At 36.3% G+C, this 22,157-nt stretch overlaps 1 protein-coding gene and 1 long non-coding RNA gene across 5 annotated transcripts; one reads left to right on the top strand and one right to left on the bottom strand.

The window, feature by feature from the left end:
* The first annotated feature begins 412 nt into the window (after positions 1 to 412).
* LOC18431959 (MA3 domain-containing protein) lies at positions 413 to 19,599 on the top strand. Of its 4 annotated transcripts, XM_088868301.1 has the most exons (5): positions 420 to 493; positions 5,036 to 5,266; positions 8,745 to 9,156; positions 17,185 to 17,279; positions 17,489 to 19,599. In XM_088868301.1, exons 3-5 carry the CDS (start codon positions 8,937 to 8,939, stop codon positions 19,262 to 19,264), a joined length of 2,091 nt encoding a protein of 696 aa, XP_088724427.1. In that variant the 5' UTR covers positions 420 to 493; positions 5,036 to 5,266; positions 8,745 to 8,936; the 3' UTR covers positions 19,265 to 19,599. The 4 variants fall into 4 exon arrangements, with proteins under 4 accessions (XP_006842133.2, XP_088724427.1, XP_088724429.1 ...); XM_006842070.3 differs by lacking the exon at positions 5,036 to 5,266 and having other exon boundaries at positions 413 to 493; XM_088868303.1 differs by lacking the exons at positions 420 to 493; positions 5,036 to 5,266 and adding an exon at positions 8,075 to 8,355.
* LOC148782149 (uncharacterized) lies at positions 17,460 to 21,321 on the bottom strand. The gene is made up of 3 exons (XR_016056458.1): positions 21,049 to 21,321; positions 20,291 to 20,597; positions 17,460 to 17,880 (listed from the first exon to the last, which is right to left on the bottom strand). It is a non-coding gene; the product is annotated as an uncharacterized LOC148782149 (long non-coding RNA).
* Positions 21,322 to 22,157: the final 836 nt, after the last annotated feature.

Raw genomic sequence — 22,157 nt, 5'->3', positions numbered from 1 at the left:
TATTATGGAATTTAGTTTAGTTTTTGTTTCATTTTAAATTTTGTAAATTTATTTTTCTTATAAAATATAATTATAAAAACATTACATGCATGATATTTTAATAATACCTGGAATGTAGGTGCATTGTACTAGTCCCAAATAAAGCAATGAAAAATTGACCCTTAGGGACACTTTCGTCTTTCTAAAAATATGGGTTTTGTCAATTTGTCAGGGGTATTTAAGACCATTTCCCAGCCTTTATTTAGAGCCTGTTTAAGTGGAGTTAGATGGTTATCAGATCTGCTACATGACGTGGAAAAGTGACACGGTCAATCCTCACAACTTACACGTGTCTGTCTTCCCTCCCAAATTGACACGTGCCATTCCCTCTGAACACCTCTGAGAAAAGCAAAGGTATAAAAATGAAGTATTTGATTTCATTTGAGTTTGGGTCTTTCTCTTTATTTAGAGAGAGAGAAAAGGGGAAAAAGGGAAATATTTTCTTCTTTCACAGGTATGAATGAACTGTGAATTTTATGTGCTTGAATTTTTATGTTTCAGTTTCTTAGTGTTTGTTTCTGTATATTATGAGTCATTATTGCTGTTGAGTTGTTTTATTGATCTGGTTTTTATTTGTGTGGTGAGATATCAAGTTGAAGTGGATGCATTGGTTAAGTAGAATATTTTTCTTTGAATTTCCTTTTCTGAAATCCTTTTTCCTCCCATTTTTACTCTTTGTTACTACCAAATGTTAGTAAGGAGCGGTAATGTTCATTTTTAGATCACTTGTGAGGGATTTTTATTCGATATTGAAGCCCCTTGTTTTTCTTCTAGTTTCGAATTTTATTTCTCTTGATTTTTACCTAAATTTGTTGATTTTTTAGTAGTACTATATTTTGTGTTAATTGTTACATAAATTTGTTTAGGTTTAGTTGGTCTGGTTCCTTGTGTTTTGTTTATGTATTTAATCTATTTGGTTTGATTGTGTTTCGAAAATGATGATTTTCTTGTATAACACAGTTAAAAGAAAGCATATTTCTTATTATTATTGTTATTATTTATACTCTTTTATATATATATTACCGAAAATTGATCTTTGTTTAGCATTTTCTTGTTTGATTGTCTTTATCTATGTGCATGTGTGTGTTTTTTTTTTTCTTTGTTTTTGGGTTAGATTTGAATGAGGAACAAATTGTAAGGTTTGAACCCTGAAAACCATCGTACAAATCAGATTTGGCACCGCTGGAGAAGATTCAAAGGCCATGTTGAGATGTTCTACAAATTGTTATGGGCTTTTTTAGTGAGATCTTTTGTTTTATTCTAATTTTGACATGGTTTTTTGCGAGATTGTGATTTATGCCCATATACCAGTTAATCGTGGATGTTGCCAAATTTTGAACAAAATGAGTTTTTATTTATTTATTATAATTTAGTGCTCTATTTATTTGTGTTGTTTGCCATTTAACCTAAGTATATTTTATTTATTAAATATATAAATTTGATTTATTGTGTGAATCAGAAAAAAAAAATAAAAAATCATTTGGCTTGAGTGATTGTGGTCGAGTAATTTGAATAATGACAATAGTATTTTCTAATTGTCGTGGTTTTATACCAAGTGGTCATAGATCTCTAGACACTGTCAAATTTTAAACACCTTTTTAAAATCGTAAGTAACAAAATGAGTTTTTTTTTTATTTACTGTAGTTTTGTACTATATTTTTTTTGTGTTGTGTGTCATTTAACTTAATTATATTTTATTTAATAAATTTATAAATTTAATTATACTATATATTAAGCAAGGGGAAAGGTTTCTATGCTTCCCCTACAACATAGAAGTTCTATCCTCTCCCTACCATCCAGCCGTTCAATTTTGATCAAGAGAGCCACTCATCGTTTGATCTTAGATCCGACGTTTCAAAGTATTTTATTTTTAATTTTGTTAATACAAAATTTCTGAATTTGAAATTTGGTACGTACCATCTTCTCATTGGGGTGCACCTATAAAAAATATTAACAATAATTTTTTGATAAAAATTAATGACCAAAATACCCCTTGAAATTTTCAGGGGTATTTTTGGTCATTTTATTTTTATTTGAAAATAATTTTTTTTTAATATTTTTTGTTAGTGCGAGTTTGATAGATGAATGGACGTCCAAATTTTGGTGTCAAAATAGTTTATAGAAAAAAAATTAAAGATAAAATAGTGTAGAGACATGACATTGTGATTGAGAGATTCTTAGCCCTCCATTCAGAATGGACGATTGGATAAGGGCAGGATGGAACTTCTATGCCGTAGGGGGAAGCATAGAAAGCTTGCACCCTTAAGCAAGAAGGCAACCTGCGGTATTTTTTTTGATACATGTCCCTCTCTCTTTCTTCTCCTTTCTCTCATCTCCCACTCGAGGCCCTCTCTCTCTCTCTTTCTTTCCACACACCTCTCTCTTTTTGTCTCTAAGCTTTCTTACAATATCTACCTTCTTTCCCTTTTAAAGTCTATCTTTGTATTTTCTATCTTAATTTTGCTTTATTCTAATTTTGATTTTGTTTTTTATATGTTGTGATTTATGCCAATATACCAGTTAATCTAGATCTCTGGACGCTGTCAAATTTTGAAAACCCTTTTAAAATTGTAGGTAACAAAATGAGTTTTTTTTTTTTTTTATTGTAGTTTGGTGCTATATTTATTTGTGTCGTTTGCCATTTAGCCTAATTATGTTTCATTTATTAAATAAGTAAATTTGATTTATTATGTGAATAAAAAATACAAAAGAAATATCATTTAGCTTGAGCAATTGTGGTTGAGTAATTTGAATAATGACAATAGTATGTTTTAATTGGTTTGGTTTTATACTAATTAGTAAGAGATCTGTGGATGTTGTCAAATTTTAAACATATTTTTAAAATGTTAAGTAACAAAACGAGTTTATTTATTTGTTTATTGTGGTTTGGTACTATATTTTTTTGTGTTGTTTGCTATTTAACCTCATTATATTTTATTTAATAAACTTATAAAATTAATTTATTGTGTGATTCAGAAATAAAGAAAAATATCATTTGATTTGAATAATTGTGATTGATTAATTTCAATAATGATAATAATACTTTCAAATTGTTGTATTTATTTTCATAACTATAGTATTGTATACAATTAATAATTAATTATAATAATATAATGACATTTACATAAATAATATATTAGCATAGTTCATTATTAATAACAAATTATATATAATATATTATAATGAAAACTTATATTCATAATAATTAACATGATTATATGATATTAATATGCATAAATTTTAAGTTATTGAAGATTATAATATTTTCTATTTATTTAAAAAATTATTATTATATATTATAATTTCATTAAAGGAGACTACGATAGTTATGTTGTATTATTAATAAATTATAATGGCATGAATTTATTGATATTAAATAAGTTTTTTTCTACTTTATATCAATTAATAATATTTGTCAATAAAAATTAACATGGTGATGATTAATAAATTTGATTATATTAATTATAATTCATAACTGTTATAATATTTGTAACAAACACTAAGCATAATTATTAATTAAAAATAGCAGGAGTATGATTGTAATATTTTACTAAATATTAAACCTATTACAACAATAATTATAATTATAGATTGTATTATTAGAAATGTAATTATGCAATAATAATAATATATAAATTAATAATATTTGTCAATAATAATTAACATGGTGATGATTAATCAATTTGATTTTATTAATTATAATTCATAACTATTATAATATTCATAACAAAAAATAAGTATAATTATTAATTAAAAATGGCAACAATGATTGTAATATATTATTAAATATTATACTTATTACACATATTTTTATAATTATAGATTATATTCTGATAAATATAATTATATATTAATAATAAGATTATTATAAAAATATATTCCACATTAATTTTTTTATTTCCTGAGATACTTTTGGTCGACTTTATAAATGTGATTTGTATGTGTACATGAATAATAATAGCCTTGCTCTAGACAATCAAATTAGAGCTCACCTTCAAATAGTGTCGAGAAATGCGGTTTCAATACTAAAAATCTTTGTGATAGCCTTAAAATTAATTTTAATATTTAATTATAAAAATTCAAAGCTTAACAAATAGTATAGATCGAGCAGATCCATGAAAACTTTAAAACCTTAAAAATAGGCGGTCCAAAAATACGTTACAAGATGCACCATTTCTAAAACTTCAAATCCATTTTTTTCTCATGTCCATGCATCTTGATGTTGAGATGATCAACTTGAGGCTATTTAGGCATCAAAACAATCTCTTCTAGAGAAATTTTTGAGGTGGGCTCTAATTTGATTGTTTAGATCCTCGGCTCTACATAAACTTTTTCTATAATAATTATACTTTGATAATTGGAAAATATATAATAATTCATTTGGTCTAATGATATTAAATATAGTTTTATTAGTCATAGATACAACTATTATGTTATAGAATTTTAATTAAATAATATTAATCTATTGTTTTGGGTTTTTCATATTAATCTATTTTAATAATTTATGAATAAATATATAATATAAATTTATTTTTATAAGTAAGAAATATTACTGTAATTGAATTAACAATAATAATAATAATATGTCTATGTTACTTAATTTGATATATCAAAATTTTATGTGTTATTTAACATAATACATAAATAATTTTTTCATTTCGCTAAATTTATGTCTATTCAATCAAATAGTATTTGGTGTTTGTTTAAGAAAAGTATTTTATCTCTCTTTCGTTATAAAAAATATTTCATCTCTCTTTCGCTTTTTTCCTACATAGGTGAGAAACTATTATTTTTATTTAAGTGTGGAATTCACTTTAAGTTTTATTTCATTTTAGATTTTATAAATTTATTTTTGATAAATATAATTAAAAAAATTACATGCATAACATTTTAATAACACCGGAACACAGGTGCACTCTACTAGTACCAAATAAAGCTATGAAGAATTGGCCACTTTCATTTTTTTCTAAAAATATGGGTTTTGTTAATTTGTCAGGGGTATTTGAGATCATTTCCCAGCCTATATTTAGAACCTGTTTAAACAGAGTTAGCAAGTTATCAGATCTCCCTGATGATGTGGACACGCGACACGGTGTCTCCTCACAACTTACATGTGTCTTCCCTCTGAAACTGTCACGTGCCATTGCCTCTGTTTTAGTTTGGGTCTTTCTCTTCAGTTATAGAGAGAGAAGAAGAAGAGAGAGAGAGGGATTTTCTTCTTTCACTGGTATGAATGAAGTGTGAATTTTGTGTGCTTGAATTTTTATGTGATACTTCCATGTCAAGCCTGAAATTTCAGTTTCTCAGTGTTTGTTGCTGTATGTTATGAGCCATTATTATGAGTTATTATTGTTGTTGAGTTGTTTTATTCATCTGGTGTTTATTTGTGTGGTGGGATATCATGTTGAAGTGGATGCATTGGTTAGGTCCAATATTTTTTCTTTGAATTTCTTTTATAAAATCATTTTTCCTCCCATTTTTACTCTTTATTACTACCAAATGTTAGTGAGTGGTGGTAATGTTGATTTGTACATCACTTGTGAGGGATTTTTATTCAATATTGAGTCCCCTTTTTTTTTTTTTTTTTTTTTTTGTAGTTTTGAATTTTATTTCTCTTGATTTTTACATAAATTTGTTGAGTTTTCAGCAGTGATCAAGGTTTAATTGGTTTGGTTGCTTGTTGTGTTTTGTTTATGTATTTAATCTATTTGGATTGGTTGTATTTCCAAAATAATTATTTTCTTACATCTCACTGTAATATGAAGGCTTCCTTATTATTATTATTGTTATTATTTATACTCTCTCTCTCCCTATATATATATATATATATATATATATATAGTTGTGAATGGTGGATTTATTAATTCTGATATCTATTTTAAAAAAAAAAGTTGTTTTTTTTGGAACAATTTTGTAAATATTAATATAAGACAACATATCATTATCTTCTACATAAGGGGTAAAATTGAAATTTTAACTAAAGAACAAAGAAACTTTATAAATAAAGTTCCAAGGCACTAACTTCCAAAATACTATTGTCCTCTTGTAAAAATTGTAAATTTGCCATTGCTTAATGGTAAATTTACCTATTTAAATAAATTTTTAATAAAAAATAATAATTGTTTTGATAAATACACCCATCACAACCTTTTCTAACTTGAACGTTTGTATTTTGAGGGGTTGTTAACTCTAGACAAACCCATATATATATATATATATATATATATATATATATATATATATATATATATATATATATATATATATATATATATATATATATATATATATATATATATATATATATGCTGAGCAAGAACGAGGAGTTCCACGATTAGTCATTAACTATAAACCCCTCAATAAAATCTTACAATGGATTAGATATCCCATTCCAAATAAAAAAGACTTACTCGATAGACTTTTACATGTTGTAATCTTCTCTAAATTCGATTTAAAATCTGGCTTTTGGTAAATCCAAATAAAAGAAGAAGATAAATATAAAACTGCATTTAATGTCCCTTTTGGACAATATGAATGGAACGTTATGCCTTTTGGTCTTAAAAATGCTCCACTCGCTGACCGCTACAGTAAACGTCAATAGCTCAGATTGAATCTTGGTCGATCTGACGGTCACGTCCTCATTTCGTGTTTGAATTTTAATTTTTTTTTCTTCTACAAATCCAAATCACTAGAAATTTAGACATATGTTTTTCTCATCAAGGCATACCTAATAAAAATATAAAAAAATTAATTCGTGAAAAAAAATTGATCAAAATACCTCGAAACATTTCGAATGTATTTTGGTTAATTTATTTCATGTAAAATATTCTTTTGATATTTTTCGTAGATTCACCTATTTTTGAAGAACACACGCCTAAAATTTCAAGTGATTTAGATTTGTAGAAAAAAATTAAAATTCAAATACTACCGGACATCCGTGGTCGTGCTGTGGGTGTTTACTACATGATCATATATATATATATATATATGGAAGATACTACAAAATGCCTATATGCGAAAATAAACAGTGTTTTCGTGTACCCTCATCAATATCCAAACTTCATCGCACAGTCACAATTGTTCGGTGGTGTTTCAATTTTTTTTTTTTTTACTAATCGGAATGATATGAAAATTGGATTGCGTGTATATTTTTGTGAGGCGCACCTAATAAAAATATGAAAAATTAATTCGTAAAATATAAATCGACCAAAATACCTCTGTAAATTTCGGAGGTATTTTGATCAATTTATATTTTCTTATTTTTTTAGGTGCGCCTCACTAAGATGTATGCACGTTCCAAATTTCAAATAATTTGGATCTGTTGAAAATAAAAATGAAAAATGAAACACTATCAGACATCTGTGACCGTGCGATGAAGTTTGGACGATAATGAGGGTAGGCGAAAATGAACAATGAAATCACTGTTCATTTTCGCCTATAGACGTTGGGAAGAGGTTTTATATATATATATATATATATATATATATATATATATATATATAGTTGTGTGTGTGTTGTGTATTGTACGTCTCTTTTCTTGACGGTATGACACAAATTTCATAATTTGAACGTTTTGTACCTCTCTTTTCTTGACAGTTTGACACGAATTTCATAATTTGAACGCCGCATAACCCAAAAGAATTTCCCTTAATATGCATATATTGAAATTTTTCGTGTTTCGCTATTTTGTTTTTAGCATATAGACACTCTCGTTTGCTTTATTATTTTTCAAGATCTCATCATAAATGCAGTATGCATGATTTGAAGAAAAGGGTTTTTCTTGATTTATCATTTTGATCCAATTTTTATCTCACCCACCTCTCTCGTGTTGTTTCTAAGATCCCTTTAGATTATCTCCCTATCGATTGTTTTCTAATGTTTTGGATAATTATTTTAAACCTTGGACTCTGTTCGGGAGACACAATAGTCCCGAGCCCAAGTCCCAATATTTTTTTTATTTCGAAACGGTAGTCTGTGATGTCTGAGTAACTTGGTTGAGTATGAGACTAATTTGCCAAGTTTTAGATTGATTTTCATGTTTTGAATTGATCGAAGCCTCCTTTTAATTCAACATTTCTTTGTATAATAGTATCTTGTCTTTCCAAGAGAAACAATTGAAATCACACCTATATTAAGAACATAAATATGAACCTCCCAGCGCTTGGATCCTATTTCTTGTCATGACAGGCCATGGATTTTCAACTGCTAAGAAAAGTTAGCTTTTTAACTGCTAAGAAAAGTTAGCTAGTCAGAACTTCTCAATCCGTCAAGAAAGGATAAGATCAAGGGCTAGAACGATATTTCTTCATTCTCAGTGTAGGGATGTGAGGATAATTCTCGGCTAATATAATTTTGTATTTTTTTTTTACCTAAAATAGATCTTTGTTTATCATTTTCTTGTTTGATTGTCCTTATTTATGTGCATATGTCTGCATGTGTGTTTTCCTTTCTTTGTTTTTGGGGTGAGGTTTGAATGCGGAACAAATTGAAGGTTCAAACCCTGAAAACTCTCGTACAAACCAGATGTGGCACCTCTAGAGAAGATTCAAAGGCCGTGGGACACCTTTAATTGTATTTTATGTCATGTGGAGCGGCTTGTTGAGATGCTCTATAAATGGTTAATGGGAGTTTTTAGTGAGATCTTTAATAGTTTTCTTTCTATAGTTTTTTCCATTTTACTGATTTGGGTTTCTTGTTGTATGAAGCCATGTTCGACATAGTTTCTCTCGATGAATTCTAGTTGCTTGCAAGAATATATCGATTTCAAATCATCGAATGCGTGATGAAAGAGTTGGCCTCATTCTCATTTTGGAATCTCTAGAGCCTATTTTGTTTGGGAGCTTACATTAGCTCTGGTTTTTGGCCATATATGAGCAAATAAACTTCACAAGTGTTCAATGGAGTACAATGATGGGAAACTTTCAGAAGAGCATCGTGAATTGTTCAGGTCTGCAACTGAGAGTGTGGATCCAACATCTGTTTCTCCATTAGAGGTCATCACATCACCGAGAACACCAAGGACCCCAAGATCACCTGTCAAACATGGATCCAACAAAGGTAGTCCAATAAAGCATGAGCGGCACTCGCATACTGGAAGAGATGGTCGACCAAAAAAAGGTATAACTTCTCGTTTTTGTTTTGATCAGACTATGTCCTTATTTTTTATACATGATTGTTTGATTCACTTGCTTTCTTATGTTTCTTGTCTAGATAAAGTAATCTATGGTGGCCAAGCCTGGCTATGGACATGCCCATGAGTTATTTGGTTATGTTTTATGTGAAAAATGTGTTTTATGTGAAAAAAGTGTTTTAAGAGTTCCATAGATGTAATTCTTCTTTTTAGGCAGGCGTGCGCTTACTTCATGGCTTTAATGAATTTCTTCTTGAAATTAATGGATGTTTTGAAATGTGAAAACTTATTTGGTGGAGTCCAGTCACTATTTTTGAGTTATAGCTTGCAGAGCCGACTCAGGACCTGTGTGATCGGCTAGGACCGGATCTTGGTCAGGCTCGAGCCAGTAACTTGGAACTCGTCGCACCCTTTTTTGGCCCTCCTTTGTCAATTTTTCGTTGAGTTGACCAACTCTTGTTCAGACTTGGGGTCGGGATTCCATGAAGTCCCTAGTGGAGTCTGGTTTCCTAAACACTGAGTTATATATTACGTGATTTAATACTGTTTTAATGTTAAAATTATCGTGTGTTTCCAAGTTTATAGGATTACTAAGCTGATAACAAGTTAGGAAACATCTATCTATAACCACCACATACAAGTAAACTTAATACAAGTTGATTTCTATTAAATAAAGGAAAATCAAGATGCTTGGGCGAATTCAGGAAAAAATTAAAATGCCCACTAGCACCTGCACTGCTGTAGTCCAACAAAGAAAGATCTCCCTGGAAGATTGAAGAAATTCGTTATTACATTTGATGATTTCAAACTGTTTATTTTAGGCATATACAACCATCTTCCACTTGTCCCTGCAACTATGCACATTTTACATTGATACATAATTCATGTGATGTTGTGTTTACAAAAATGCATCTTTTAGATTTACAGAGAACTTAAAAAAAAAAGAAAGAAAGAAAGAAAAAGTATATCACTAGGAGGGTTTTCAGTCCTATGACCCTAATAGTTTGGAGATCTCAACCCGGCGCTTTGATTTGCAAGTTAAAGTCCTTTGTTACCTATCAAAAAGGGAAATCGGTTACAATTACCGACGAAGTCCCAGCCCATATCTGGATTTTCATTTGTTCTTGTATTAGTAACTGTAACTCATAATCAGAGATCATAGACTATTGGTTATGTTGAAATTTTGTTAATTTTCCATGACTCTACAACCGTCTTTCATCCTCGGAGAGATGATCGAAAAGGAAACGAAACTTGGGCCAAAGAGATTTGGAAAAACCAGAACTCCAGTGCAAACAACTCTCCAATGGCTCTTTCCTATTCTCATTCCCCTCAGAAGGAGCTATTCTCGCCCTGAGAACCACTCGCAACTTTTGGTTTCGAGGGACCTCAGTTCATTTGTCCAGGTTGACCGCTAACTTGGGGGCCTTTGACCGGCAAAAGGTTTGGCTCACGGTCTCCTTTGAGCCAAACCTCTATCCCTCTACACGCTTGGTGCCTTGACACCTTCAAGGCCATTGGTAACTCTTGTGGGTTCTTTGCGGTTGTTCATTAGAAGTCCATGAAAAATCTGCCTCTAGGCACTCTACTGCTCATCGTTGACATGCTTGAACCGAATCACAATCCTCCATTCCGTTGCTGGAATTCGCGTGAGCTTACTTCCAGGTCCTCCTTTCCTGGCCTTCTGGCTCACCGCCCGCTCTTAGGTTCATCGCTTCGGGAAACAATTCAAGACTGTCAACTACTCCCATTAATCAGGAGCAGTGGAAGCATGTTGTCAAGAGAAGGCCAAGACGCGTACAGAGCCGATGAAACAATCGCCACCCCCTCCCAAAGGCTACCCACCTGCGCGCCACCCAGGTCTGCCTCCTCCACCCCACCACCCCCTCCCACACTACCATCTCGCACCATCCAAGGAGTCTCGCACTGTCCAAGGAGATGTAGTGCCGATTCCTAGAGACACTCGACACCTGTCCCCCTCCCACACCTACTACCACCACCTGTCAACATACTTCGTCCTTCTATCTCTCCTTCTCCCCTTCCCCCAATACTCTTCAGGACAATTCCCTTCTCCCTGTACTTCAATGCACCATCCCACCCTCGCTCTCTGCCCATGCCACCAGTCCTCGTGTCTTCTCAACACAAGCCACACCTACATACACAGCCCAGGCTCGACATTCCCACTTCATCATGCATTTCCCCTGGCCTACCTCGGAGGTTACCCCACCGCAACAGCCACCCAACTTGCTTGATCTTTTCCTCTCATCTTGTTTTGCTGGACCCGGCCTTCGGCTCCATCATCATCTTTGCTCATAGATTTCCTGGAAGAAGTAGAAGCATCACCTGAAGGTGACACAACACCATCTCCTTCCCCATAGAAGGTGGACACTACACTGGCGGACATAGAGGGTATCCTGGTTGCTAATTTAATCTCAGCCCCCCAGGTTATTATAAGCTACACTGCAGATCCCCTCAATGATGACCCTATTATCATCTCTGTCCCCATCCCTGCTGGCCTGCCTCCGCCCAACTTTATCCTCCTCTCTCCACCACCTCCTCTTTCACAGAATGCAACCTCACCCTTTATCCTCTTGGGATCTCCTTTTCTCACCCCTGCTTTTCCCCTACCCCCTTTTCTCACCACCCCAGTAAGCCCCTCTTCATTTCTTCACCCTACTGATGCCATTGACACCATTTGTCCCCCCTTTCTGCCACTCCTACCTTCGATGCCATTGACACCATTTGTCCCCCTTTCTGCCACTCCTACCTTCGCTCCTTCACCACCTGCCGCATTGTTTATCCCTGGGAATACCCCTCCTCCAGCAGGCCCTTGCCCCAACCCTACTTTCTCTCCCTCTCTTGCATCCCCATCAACTCCCGACCTTCACATACCCACACTCAACCCACCCCGGTCTAGTTTGGTTGAAAAAGGAACAACCCTTATCCTCCCTCATATATACTGGCAGATTCATCAAGGCTGAAATTGCTTGTGGTATTTTACAGGTTGTCTTCTATGGGGCTGCCGGGTTTACCTTCTCTTGCAACTGTCTCGGCTTCATCTTCTCACTCTCTTCTCCTGGGCTGTCGGGTTTACCTTCTCTTGCGATCGTCTCGGCTTCATCTTCTCACTCTCTTCTCCTGTTTGTCGACACAATAGGGGACCCTATCTCGCCATCGTCAGTGAACTCAGACTACGTCAACGGCATTCTGGACGTCATGAAAGTAATGGCCTTCCCCCATTCAGGACAAGATGCCCAATTCCATGAACACTTCTTGGCTGGTGTTCAGTCGCGTTTTTTGGGTAAGCAAGAAAGGAAGCCGAGAACTCACTCTCGTGGTCTTGGCCAGGACCAGAAAAAGTAGATGCCCAATTCCATGAATACTTCTTGGCTGGTGTTCAGTCGCGTTTTTTGGGTAAGCAAGAAAGGAAGCCGAGAACTTGGCAGTGAGAGATCCATGTTTCAAACAAACAGGCCCACAATTTTGGCCCTCACTGAAACTAAGTCACCCCATCCTACCCTATTCCAAGTTAGGCAGGTATGGGGACGCCAACCTTGTCAGTGGTCTCTTTACTTGCGGAAGGGGCATCGGGTGGCATTTGGGTCGTCTGGGACCCCACTGCTCATTCCCTAACCTCCTCTCACATTGCGAGTGTTTCGGTGACCTTACTTTTGTTAAGGATATCCGATGGCTTGCTTTGGAAGTTCATAGCCATTTACGAGCCCAATCAAGACACTCTAAGGCACCGTCTTTGGGATGAGCTCAACATCGCTACCTCCCTCCCACACCCCATTTGGTGCTTAGGAGGGGACCTCAATGTCACAAGATGGTCCTTCGAGAGGAATTCTTCCTCTACGATCACTCCAGCTATGTCGGCCTTCTCAAACTTCGTTAGCCTTAACAACCTCCTTGACCTACCCACTGAAGGATAACAATATACGTGGTCCAACCACTCCACCACCCCATCCCTCTCTAGACTCGACAGGTTTTTGGTCTCTATAAACTAGGACTCCTCCTTCCACGGGACCCACTCTTTAGCCTTACCCAAGCCCACCTCCAATCATTGTCCCCTCCTCCTGGACACCAACCTTGCTTAGAGAGGTGCAAAACCTTTTAGGTTCGAACTTGTTTGGTTGGAAGAACCCACTGTAGCCTCGCTATTCCCTGTCTAGTGGCAAGATTTGTCAGCCTTGGTCCAAGGCTAGGCTGGTTTCAGAATTTAATGCAAACTTCAACTGCTCAAGACTTGCCTCAAATCTTGGAGTACAAGCTTCCCGAGGTTCCTCGGCCCCCTTAAAAGAGCCACCCTTGAAGCCATCCATGCTCTCGACATCACTGAGGAATCCAGGAACTTACCAGAATCATAATTCCTTCATAGAATCGAACTAACAACTCTTTACCAATCCCAACTGAAGCAAGAAGAAATATTCTGGCATCAACGATCCAGAATAAAATGGTTGAATGTTGGGGACCTCAACACAGGCTTCTTCTAGGGAACAGCCAACTGCAGGTGCAAAGATAACACCATCTCGCACCTATTAGTGGAAGATCACCTTATAGACCAACCACTTGATGTCGAGCACTACATCCTAGTCTACTTCAAAAACCTCTTCTCCACTCCGGCAGGGCCCAGAACTCCCATGGGGGATCTATCTTTTTTGGTCTTACGACCTGAAAAAGCCTCCTGCCCCGAAAGACCATTTTTCGAGCATGAATCTTGTTTGCCCAGTTAGACTCTGACAGAGCTCTAGTGACTGACGGATACCCCATTGCCCTATTCACACAATTTTGGGAAGTCTTCCGACATGATTTTCTAGCCATGTTCGAAGAATTCTTTTCCAGGGGAGTTATCCATCGAGCGCTGAATGCCACTTTTATAACTCTCATTCCCAAGGTTGAACGAGCAACCCACCTCAAAGACTTCCGACCTATTAGTCTGGTCAATTCTACTTATAAAGTCGTAGCCAAGGCTTTATGCTCCCTGACTTAAGTCGTATCCTTGGTAATCCCCCCCCCCCCCCCCCTCAAAGTGCATTAATTAAAGATCATCAAATCCTTGATGATGCTTTGGTGGCTCATGAATGCATTTATTCTAGACACCTTAATAGGGAACCCATAATTTTCGTAAAGCTTGATTGGAAGAAAGCTTACGATCACGTGGATTGGGACATCCTTGAAGAAACCCAATCTAGAATGGGATTCGGTTCGAGATGGAGATCTTGGATGAAGGCCTGCTACTCTCATCCACACTTCTCCATTCTCGTCAATGGTTCCCCTAAGAGATTCTTTCCATCTACCAGTGGCCTTCGTCAAGGAGACCCCCTCTCCCCTTTTCTCTTTACAATCTTAGCCAAAGTTTTCAATCTATCTATCTCAAGAATGTATTTGGTTGGCCTATTATATAGGTTCAAAGTTGGTCACCAAGGGCTAACAGTCTCACATCTCCAATATGCGGATGACACCTTGGTTTTTTGCAATGCTGATTCAGAAGATGTGGGAAATCTATTATTGTTTCTTAGATGTTTTGAGTTTGTAACGGGATTCAAGGTTAATTTTGACAAAACCAAAATGCTGGGATTAATATCGATTAGATCTCCCTCAACTCTTTCGCTGACAGTTGGGGATGTGTGACAGATACTCTTTTGTAGCCTACCTCTCTGCTTGGGAAAGCCTAAAAAGAGACCTTGGTCTCACATAATCGACAAGGTAAACCGTAGGTTAGCCGGATGGAAAGGTCGATTCCTCTCTCTGGGAGGCAAACTGGCCCTCATTAAAGTCGCCCTTGCTAATATACCAGTTTACCCAATGTCCTTCTTCCACATGCCGGTAGTCGTTAGCGTAAGATTAGAACAATTGATGAGAAGGTTTTTTTGATATGGGAATGCCTCCTCCGACAAATTTCATCTTATATTCTGGGATATACTCTTCCTGTCCAAAAAATTGGGGGGATTAGGGAAATCCTGGGATAAACTCTTGTCTATCCAAAAAATTGGGGGGCTTAGGGATAAAAAATCTTAAGAAGCAAAATGTGGCACTCATAGGCAAAGGGAGCTAGCGCCTGGCCACCCAAAGGGACCAACTGTGGAACACTATCCTTCATCATAAATATCGAATACCCATCATATCGCGAGTCCTGACTTCAAGCCCAACCAGAGATCTTCTGGAATATGGCGATCCATTTGTGCTGCTCACCATCACTTCCAGTCTCGCATAAGGTTTTATCTCAGACAAGGGGAATCACATCCTCTTCTGGTAAGACCTTTAGCTTGGACACACTCCCCTCAAGGACATATTCGCAGACCTGTATTCTCTATCTTGTACACAATAGGCTATTGTTGAAGATGAGATGGTCCTAGTGGGGTCTTCAAGATCTTGGAACTGCGTGTTTCGAAGAGCTCTTAATGACTTGGAAGTTGAACTTCAGGCCATCAATCTTGCAAACAGTGGTGCAGACAGAATCATTTGGTCCTCCTCAGCCTCCGGGAGCTTCTCGGTACCCTCATTCTGTCGTAGTCTTTCACAAGTTTCAACTACTTCTACAACACCTTCCACTTCAATTTCTCAGGCTTGGGTCTCCATACCCCCCCCCCCAAAAAGTCTAGATTTTTATGTGGCTAGCACTCTATCAAAAAGTGCTAACAGTTAATCAAATATAGCGCAGGGGCATTCCACTCCCCAACCGATGTCTCTTGTGTATGGCTGCCGAAGAAACAAATGGCCACCTACTAAATTGTCCCTTTGCTCATAATCTCTGAGGGGGCATTCTCCAACTTTTTGACATTCAATGGGTCACACTTGAGCATGTCCCATCCATTCTATCATATGTTCAGCCCTTTCCTTGGCGTCTATCATATGTTCAGCCCTTTCCTTGGCTTTAACCTAGGTTTCTCCTTTGGAAATCCAGGGTGGCAGCTACCATTTGGGCTCTATTGATCGAGAGAAACAATAGAGTATTTAGGGGTGAATACTTCACGTGAAACAAAATTTTCACTAGGCTAAAATCCACAATTGTCTTTTGGGCAACAAACCAACACGGTTTTAAAGGAGTCACCACTATGGCTTTCTTTCAGGATTGGTTTGCAATCCTAAAACACAATTGCAAATGACCAGCTCATGCTTCTTGTTGGATTCCCCCATTGCCATACCATTCAAACTGAACTTCAATGGATGCTCCCTTGGGAATCCAGGTCCTTCGAAAGTGGGAGCCATAGTAAGAAACTATTTAGGTAACACAGTAGCTTCGTCTTCCAGTTACATCGGGCACACCAATTCGGTGGTAGCCGAGGCCCACGCCCTCTTGGAAGGACTAAAGCTACTTCAAACTCTAAGCCCACACGCAATTGTGATAGAGGGCGATTCACAAAATACTATTATGTGGGCCCAAAGAATACCCTCTTCACCTCCAACCTGGACCCAAGCACACATCTTTGATCACATTCATTACTTGTGTAGGGGTATGGACGTCTCATGGAAGCATACCTGGAGGGTAGGAAGCAGACGCCCTAGCTAAAGAAGCGGCTTTGCGAGAGGAATTTTAGCAATCTACGTGTTTGCCTAGCTGGGAATTTTGGACCACTTTCTTTTATTAGTTGCGGTTTGCACACTGTTACCATCTTCTAGAAGGATTTTGGCCTTCTTTTTTGGTTCTCTTTCCCTTGAGCACCCAACTCTGTGGTCTGCCTAGGTTTTTGTACTCTTCCTTTCACTCAATTTAAGGCTAACTTTCTAAACAAACTTTCAACATTATGTTTTATTGACGTTCCTTGTAAAGATTTATGAGAAATTTATCAAAACTCCCATAATAGATTAACTATTTAACATTTTAACCTTTTGCAACTATTCCATGTCATAATCATGTGGCTTTTGATGGTATTTTGAAATTAAATCAAAACACGTGCAAAATATAAATAGTTTGCATCTCATGGTTACTTTGATAATTTTCCAAACATTTACTGATAAAAGATCGAATTGATTAGTAGATACATGGTATTAAATGCAATGACATATTTTGCTTGCAGGTGGCTCAGGTGGTAAAGGCATATGGGGAGGTTTATTGGAGATTGATGATGATCATGTCCTCGATCGAAATGATCCAAACTATAATAGCAGTGAGGTAGTCACGAAAGCATTCATACCTCTCATTTGCTACTGCATTAATTCGTGTATGACACGCATAGTAGTTGGTAGACATTTTTAACTTCTAAGTACCTGTCCTGTCGATTTGTCTATTGCAAGCAAATGTTGCAGGTTAAAAGCAGGTTCATGTCTGTTCAATTTGTTTAAACTTCTTCACTTTAACAAAACCTTCCTTTTTTATTTCAGGAAAATAGCCAACCCAATGAGATTAAAAAACATTCCCCTGCTTTCGAAGAGTTCAGAGCAAAAACCAGACTGATTATTGAGGAATACTTCATCACTGATGATATTTCCTCGTCTGCCAATGAACTAAGAGACCTCGGCCTTCCATGCTATCACTACTATTTTGTCAAGAAGCTCGTCTCCATGGCTATGGATAGGCACAATAGAGAGAAGGAAATGGCAGCTCTCCTCTTATCCTCTCTCTATGTCGATGTTATTGAAGCACCCCAAGTTTATCGAGGCTTTGGAAAACTAGTCAAAGCCACTGATGACTTAGCAGTAGACATACCTGATGCTATAGATATCCTCGCTCTCTTCATTGCTCGAGCTGTTGTTGATGATATTCTCCCTCCTGCCTTCTTGAACAAACAAGTTACCACTCTCCCGAAAGACTCGAAAGGAATTCAAGTAATAAAGAGAGCGGAGAAGAACTACTTATCGGCCCCTCTTCATGCTGAAGTTATTGAAAGGAGGTGGGGAGGAAGCAAAAGCAAGACAGTAGAGGATGCCAAGTCTAAAATAAACGATCTTCTTGTTGAGTACATAGCAAGTGGTGATAAGGTAGAGGCATGTAGATGCATTAAAGACCTTAAAATGCCATTTTTCCATCATGAAATTGTTAAAAGGGCTTTAATCTTAGCGATGGAAAGGAGAACAGCAGAGTATGCTTTGCTAGATTTATTAAAGGAGGCCTCTGAAGAGGGAGTGATAAACTCTAGTCAAGTATTGAAAGGGTTTGAGCGGCTTATCGATACGGTAGATGACTTATCACTTGATATTCTTAGTGCAAGGGATATGCTTCAATTACTTATTTCCAAGGCAGCCTCAGAGGGGTGGCTCTGTGCATCTTTGCTGAAGTCTCTCTCTCCTCGACCAAATGGGTTTCTCGAAGAAGGCGATGCAAGGGCCTTCAAGTCAAAGGCAAACTTGATAATTCAAGAGTATTTCTTGTCAGGAGATGTGGCCGAAGTGGCTGAGAGGCTCGAATCCGAGAACCTCCTCTCCCCTTGCTTTAAGGTCATATTTGTAAAGAGGTTGATTTCACTGGCAATGGATAGAAAGAATAGAGAAAAGGAGATGGCCTCAGTATTATTATCTTCGCTAAATTTTCCTTCAGACGATGTGGTAAATGGCTTTGTCAATCTGATTGAGGCGGCCGAGGACACCTCATTGGACATCCCAATTGTGGTCGAGGATTTGGCACTATTTTTAGCGAGAGCAATGGTAGACGAGGCCATAGCTCCGCTAAATTTAGAGGAGATTGAGTCACAAGTGAAGCCCAACTCGATTGGGTCTAAAGTTATTCGAATGACTCGAGCCATGCTTGGGGCGCGGCTCTCAGGTGAGAGAATATTAAGGTGTTGGGGTGGAGATGGTAGTGGAAGCAATGGTCGAGATATAGAAGAAGTCAAGGGGAAAATTGGGAAACTACTCGAGGAATATGATTCGGGAGGAGGCGTAGGCGAGGCTTGTCGATGCATAAGAGAAGTAGGTATGCCATTTTTTCACCACGAAGTGGTGAAAAAGTCGTTGGTTATGGCAATGGAGAGGAAGAGTGAGAGACCATTGAGGTTGCTTGAAGAGTGCTTTGCAGTGGGGTTGATATCGAGTTATCAGATGGCGAAGGGGTTTGCAAGAGTGGCTGAGGGCCTTGAGGATTTGGCATTGGATGTGCCCGATGTGGGCCATGAGTTTGCGAGTTGCGTAGAGAGGGCCAAGGCTGCCGGGTGGTTGAACTAGTCATTTGGGGTCGACCGTGACGACCCCAATGGGCCTTGTGTCCCAGCATAGAGAGAGCAGAGCATGTTGCTGTGCCTATGCAGCAACAGGCTTTGCTCATGGGAGTTCATGACCAATTTCATGGATATGGTTCTTATTAGGTCTCTTATCTTTTGCACTTTTTCTCTTTTTCTCCTCCTTGGGCCTTAGTTCTTTTCTATTTTTATTTATTTATTTTAACCACGAGGAGAAAACAATCTCAAGGGTGATGACACTGATGAGCAATGTACTATTTATATCCACTTGGGCCAAAGTTTGGTGCTGTTCTTATGATTAATTGCTCCCTAGATGTTAAATGGTGGAGTATTTTTGTTGTTTTTGGTGTATTTTATTGGGATTAATTTCAATACTCTTGTATTGAGAGAGTACATGGGCCGAAAGCAGTTTAACTGGCCTAATTGGTACACTACCGACTGATTCAACTGTCCTAACCGGACAAATTCCGGAGGGTCAAAAAATTGTTAAAAAAATAAAAAGATGTAAAAAAATTCTAATAAAATATAAAAACATATAAAAAATGATTAAAACAAAACACATTCAAATGAAATTGAAAATTAATGAAAAAAATAGATTTTAAAAATGAATATTAATGATCAAAATATTTACCATAATATAAAATATATTAAAAAATATATTACAAATCAAATTCTTTATTTTTTTTAAGCTCAACTTCTTTTAGAGAGCTCAAATTCTTTTAGAGCTGTTGTGTGTATGAGAGAGAACCACGGTAATGATGAGGTAGAGAGAGCAATGTTTAAAAAAACTATCTAATGCTTGCCTAGGCGGCCTGAACCAAAAATCTGCCAACCTAAATTGGCACGGGCGGAGTACATGGGCGGGCGCTACACGTGCGCCCGCCCGCCCACTCTGCGGGCCTAGAGAGCAGCTGCATTAGACTGAAGACCTCATCAATTTTGAAATCATATCAGGCAAATAAGTGAGGCCAATAGCAATTGATGTGAATAACCAGGGGGTAAAATATCTTACCAGTTAGGCTAATCACTCGTGATAGAGATTAAGGCTTTCACTTGTGAGCTAAGAAAAGCACATGCATTGCATTGGCCTCATAGCATATTTTCGTGAGAAAACGGTCTTAACAGAAGGCTTTTCAGATTGCCCGCTTTTGCTGCTTCGTGAATTTTTTTAGCACTCATGATCTCAGAATTATGATCGACCAAACTGTTACCTTTCTCACCATAGCTTCATCATCTGGGCTGAAGGTTTTGGAATATTTCATTAGAATTTGGGGTATTCTGATGAAGCATTTAGGGTTTTGGGGGGGCCTTTGTGATCACTGGTTAAAGACATGGTTGAGGAGAATGGCAGTAAGAAAATTAACCCAAGTGAAAAAGTAGTCTTTGCAACGAGACCCAAACCCTGCCTCGAGAAAAAAAAATTGCAAAACAAACGCTCTCGTACACCAAGTCAAATAAAACCTCAAGAAAAAAATTGCAAATTTGTTTTTTTCCATTTCTAAAAAATTGTCTCTTTACAAAAACAACCCTAATTTCCAAACTTCAATAAAAAGCAGGTTTCTTATTGAAAACTAGAATACTAAGAAGCTTGAGTTATCTTCAAAAATTAGGGTGTTTGAAATAGAAAACAACTGACCCATTTGAATCTTCAAAAATTAGGGTGTGGGTGTTTGAAATAGAAAACAACTGACCCAATAGAATATAAAGATATTCAGATCAGAACTCTGAAATTTAAGAAGAAGAATATGATGATTTTTGAGAAATTCGTACCTTTTCTGTTTCAAATAGGAACGGTGAGAGAGAAATGCGAGTATAGCTGGCAGAAAATTTGGGGGTTTCCATGCTTTTCTTTCCCTCTATAACCGTTGAAAAGACATGACAGAGACGCGTCAGTTAGGGTTTTTCTTCTCTCCCCTTTCAGCCTTCTGGAGCAAGTCTTAGAAGCCCAATTTTAGGATGCAATATCAGCCTTTTCTCAGCACAAATTTCATTGATGTATATACTCATGCCAATGTTTTGAAATTCGGATGATCAGTCCCTACTTGAATTGATAGAAATCCCCAATATAGTCACATTTAACTGATTCATAGGCGTGAAAAATCCACATTAAATTGAAAAAAAAATTATCAAATTACTCATGAGTGACGAGGCATTTAAAACTTTTTATATATATATATATATATATATATGATTCAATTTGAAAATACCCATAAAAAAAAAATTGTATACTATATAAAGAAGTCATATCATTCTTAGGCATGGATGTATACTATATAACGAACTCATATCACTCTTAGGCATAGATGTGAAATCCTACTGATTAAAGTGAATAATAATAATTGGTAGATTTTATTTTGAACTTGTGCCCAGTGAATAACACATCTCATTATTCTGATTTTATATGGAAGGTTAATAATAATTATTACATCATGATGTTAGAAGTAAATGGTCTTATTGTATACATTTGTATTTATATATAAACTAATTACTTTTCATGTTGGTTCTTTGTGATAGAATTTTACTATAGCACGCTATAACCTCACAATAGTAAAATAGAAGCTAAAAAATTTATTTGATAGATTTCCACTATTGATCACTATCACCTCTCAATAGTCAAATAGTAAATAGAATGTAGAAAATTAAAAAAAAGGTTAAAAAAAGAAGAAAGAAAGAAAAAAAAGACAAAATATCATCATCAAAAGAACTTAAACTTTTCTTTAATTCGTCCCAAGCCCCTGGATAAAGGAGGTGGGTTGTGTTAAATATATAGCCAACTTAAAATTTTGTCAAAATGTTTTATGAATCCTGAAAAGAATCCGCAAAAGACATAACATACTTTGCGAGTTTATTGTATATTTAAATAAAAAGAGCACCAATGC

The sequence above is a fragment of the Amborella trichopoda genome, chromosome 5 (assembly GCF_054954075.1).
Source record: "Amborella trichopoda isolate Santa Cruz 75 chromosome 5, AtrichopodaSantaCruz75HAP2 v2.0, whole genome shotgun sequence".
NCBI classification, from domain to species: Eukaryota; Viridiplantae; Streptophyta; class Magnoliopsida; order Amborellales; family Amborellaceae; genus Amborella; species Amborella trichopoda.
The sequence above is the reverse complement of the archived record's forward strand: the minus strand, read 5'-3'. Positions and strand labels throughout refer to the sequence as shown.

Excerpts from the sequence above, each read along its gene's own strand:
- LOC18431959 (XM_006842070.3), top strand. The coding sequence starts at position 8,937 with ATGGAGTACAATGATGGGAAACTTTCAGAAGAGCATCGTGAATTGTTC. Across the intron at positions 9,157-17,184 it reads AGATGGTCGACCAAAAAAAG|GTGGCTCAGGTGGTAAAGGC; the intron begins GTATAACTTCTC and ends TTTTGCTTGCAG. Across the intron at positions 17,280-17,488 it reads CAAACTATAATAGCAGTGAG|GAAAATAGCCAACCCAATGA; the intron begins GTAGTCACGAAA and ends TTTTTATTTCAG.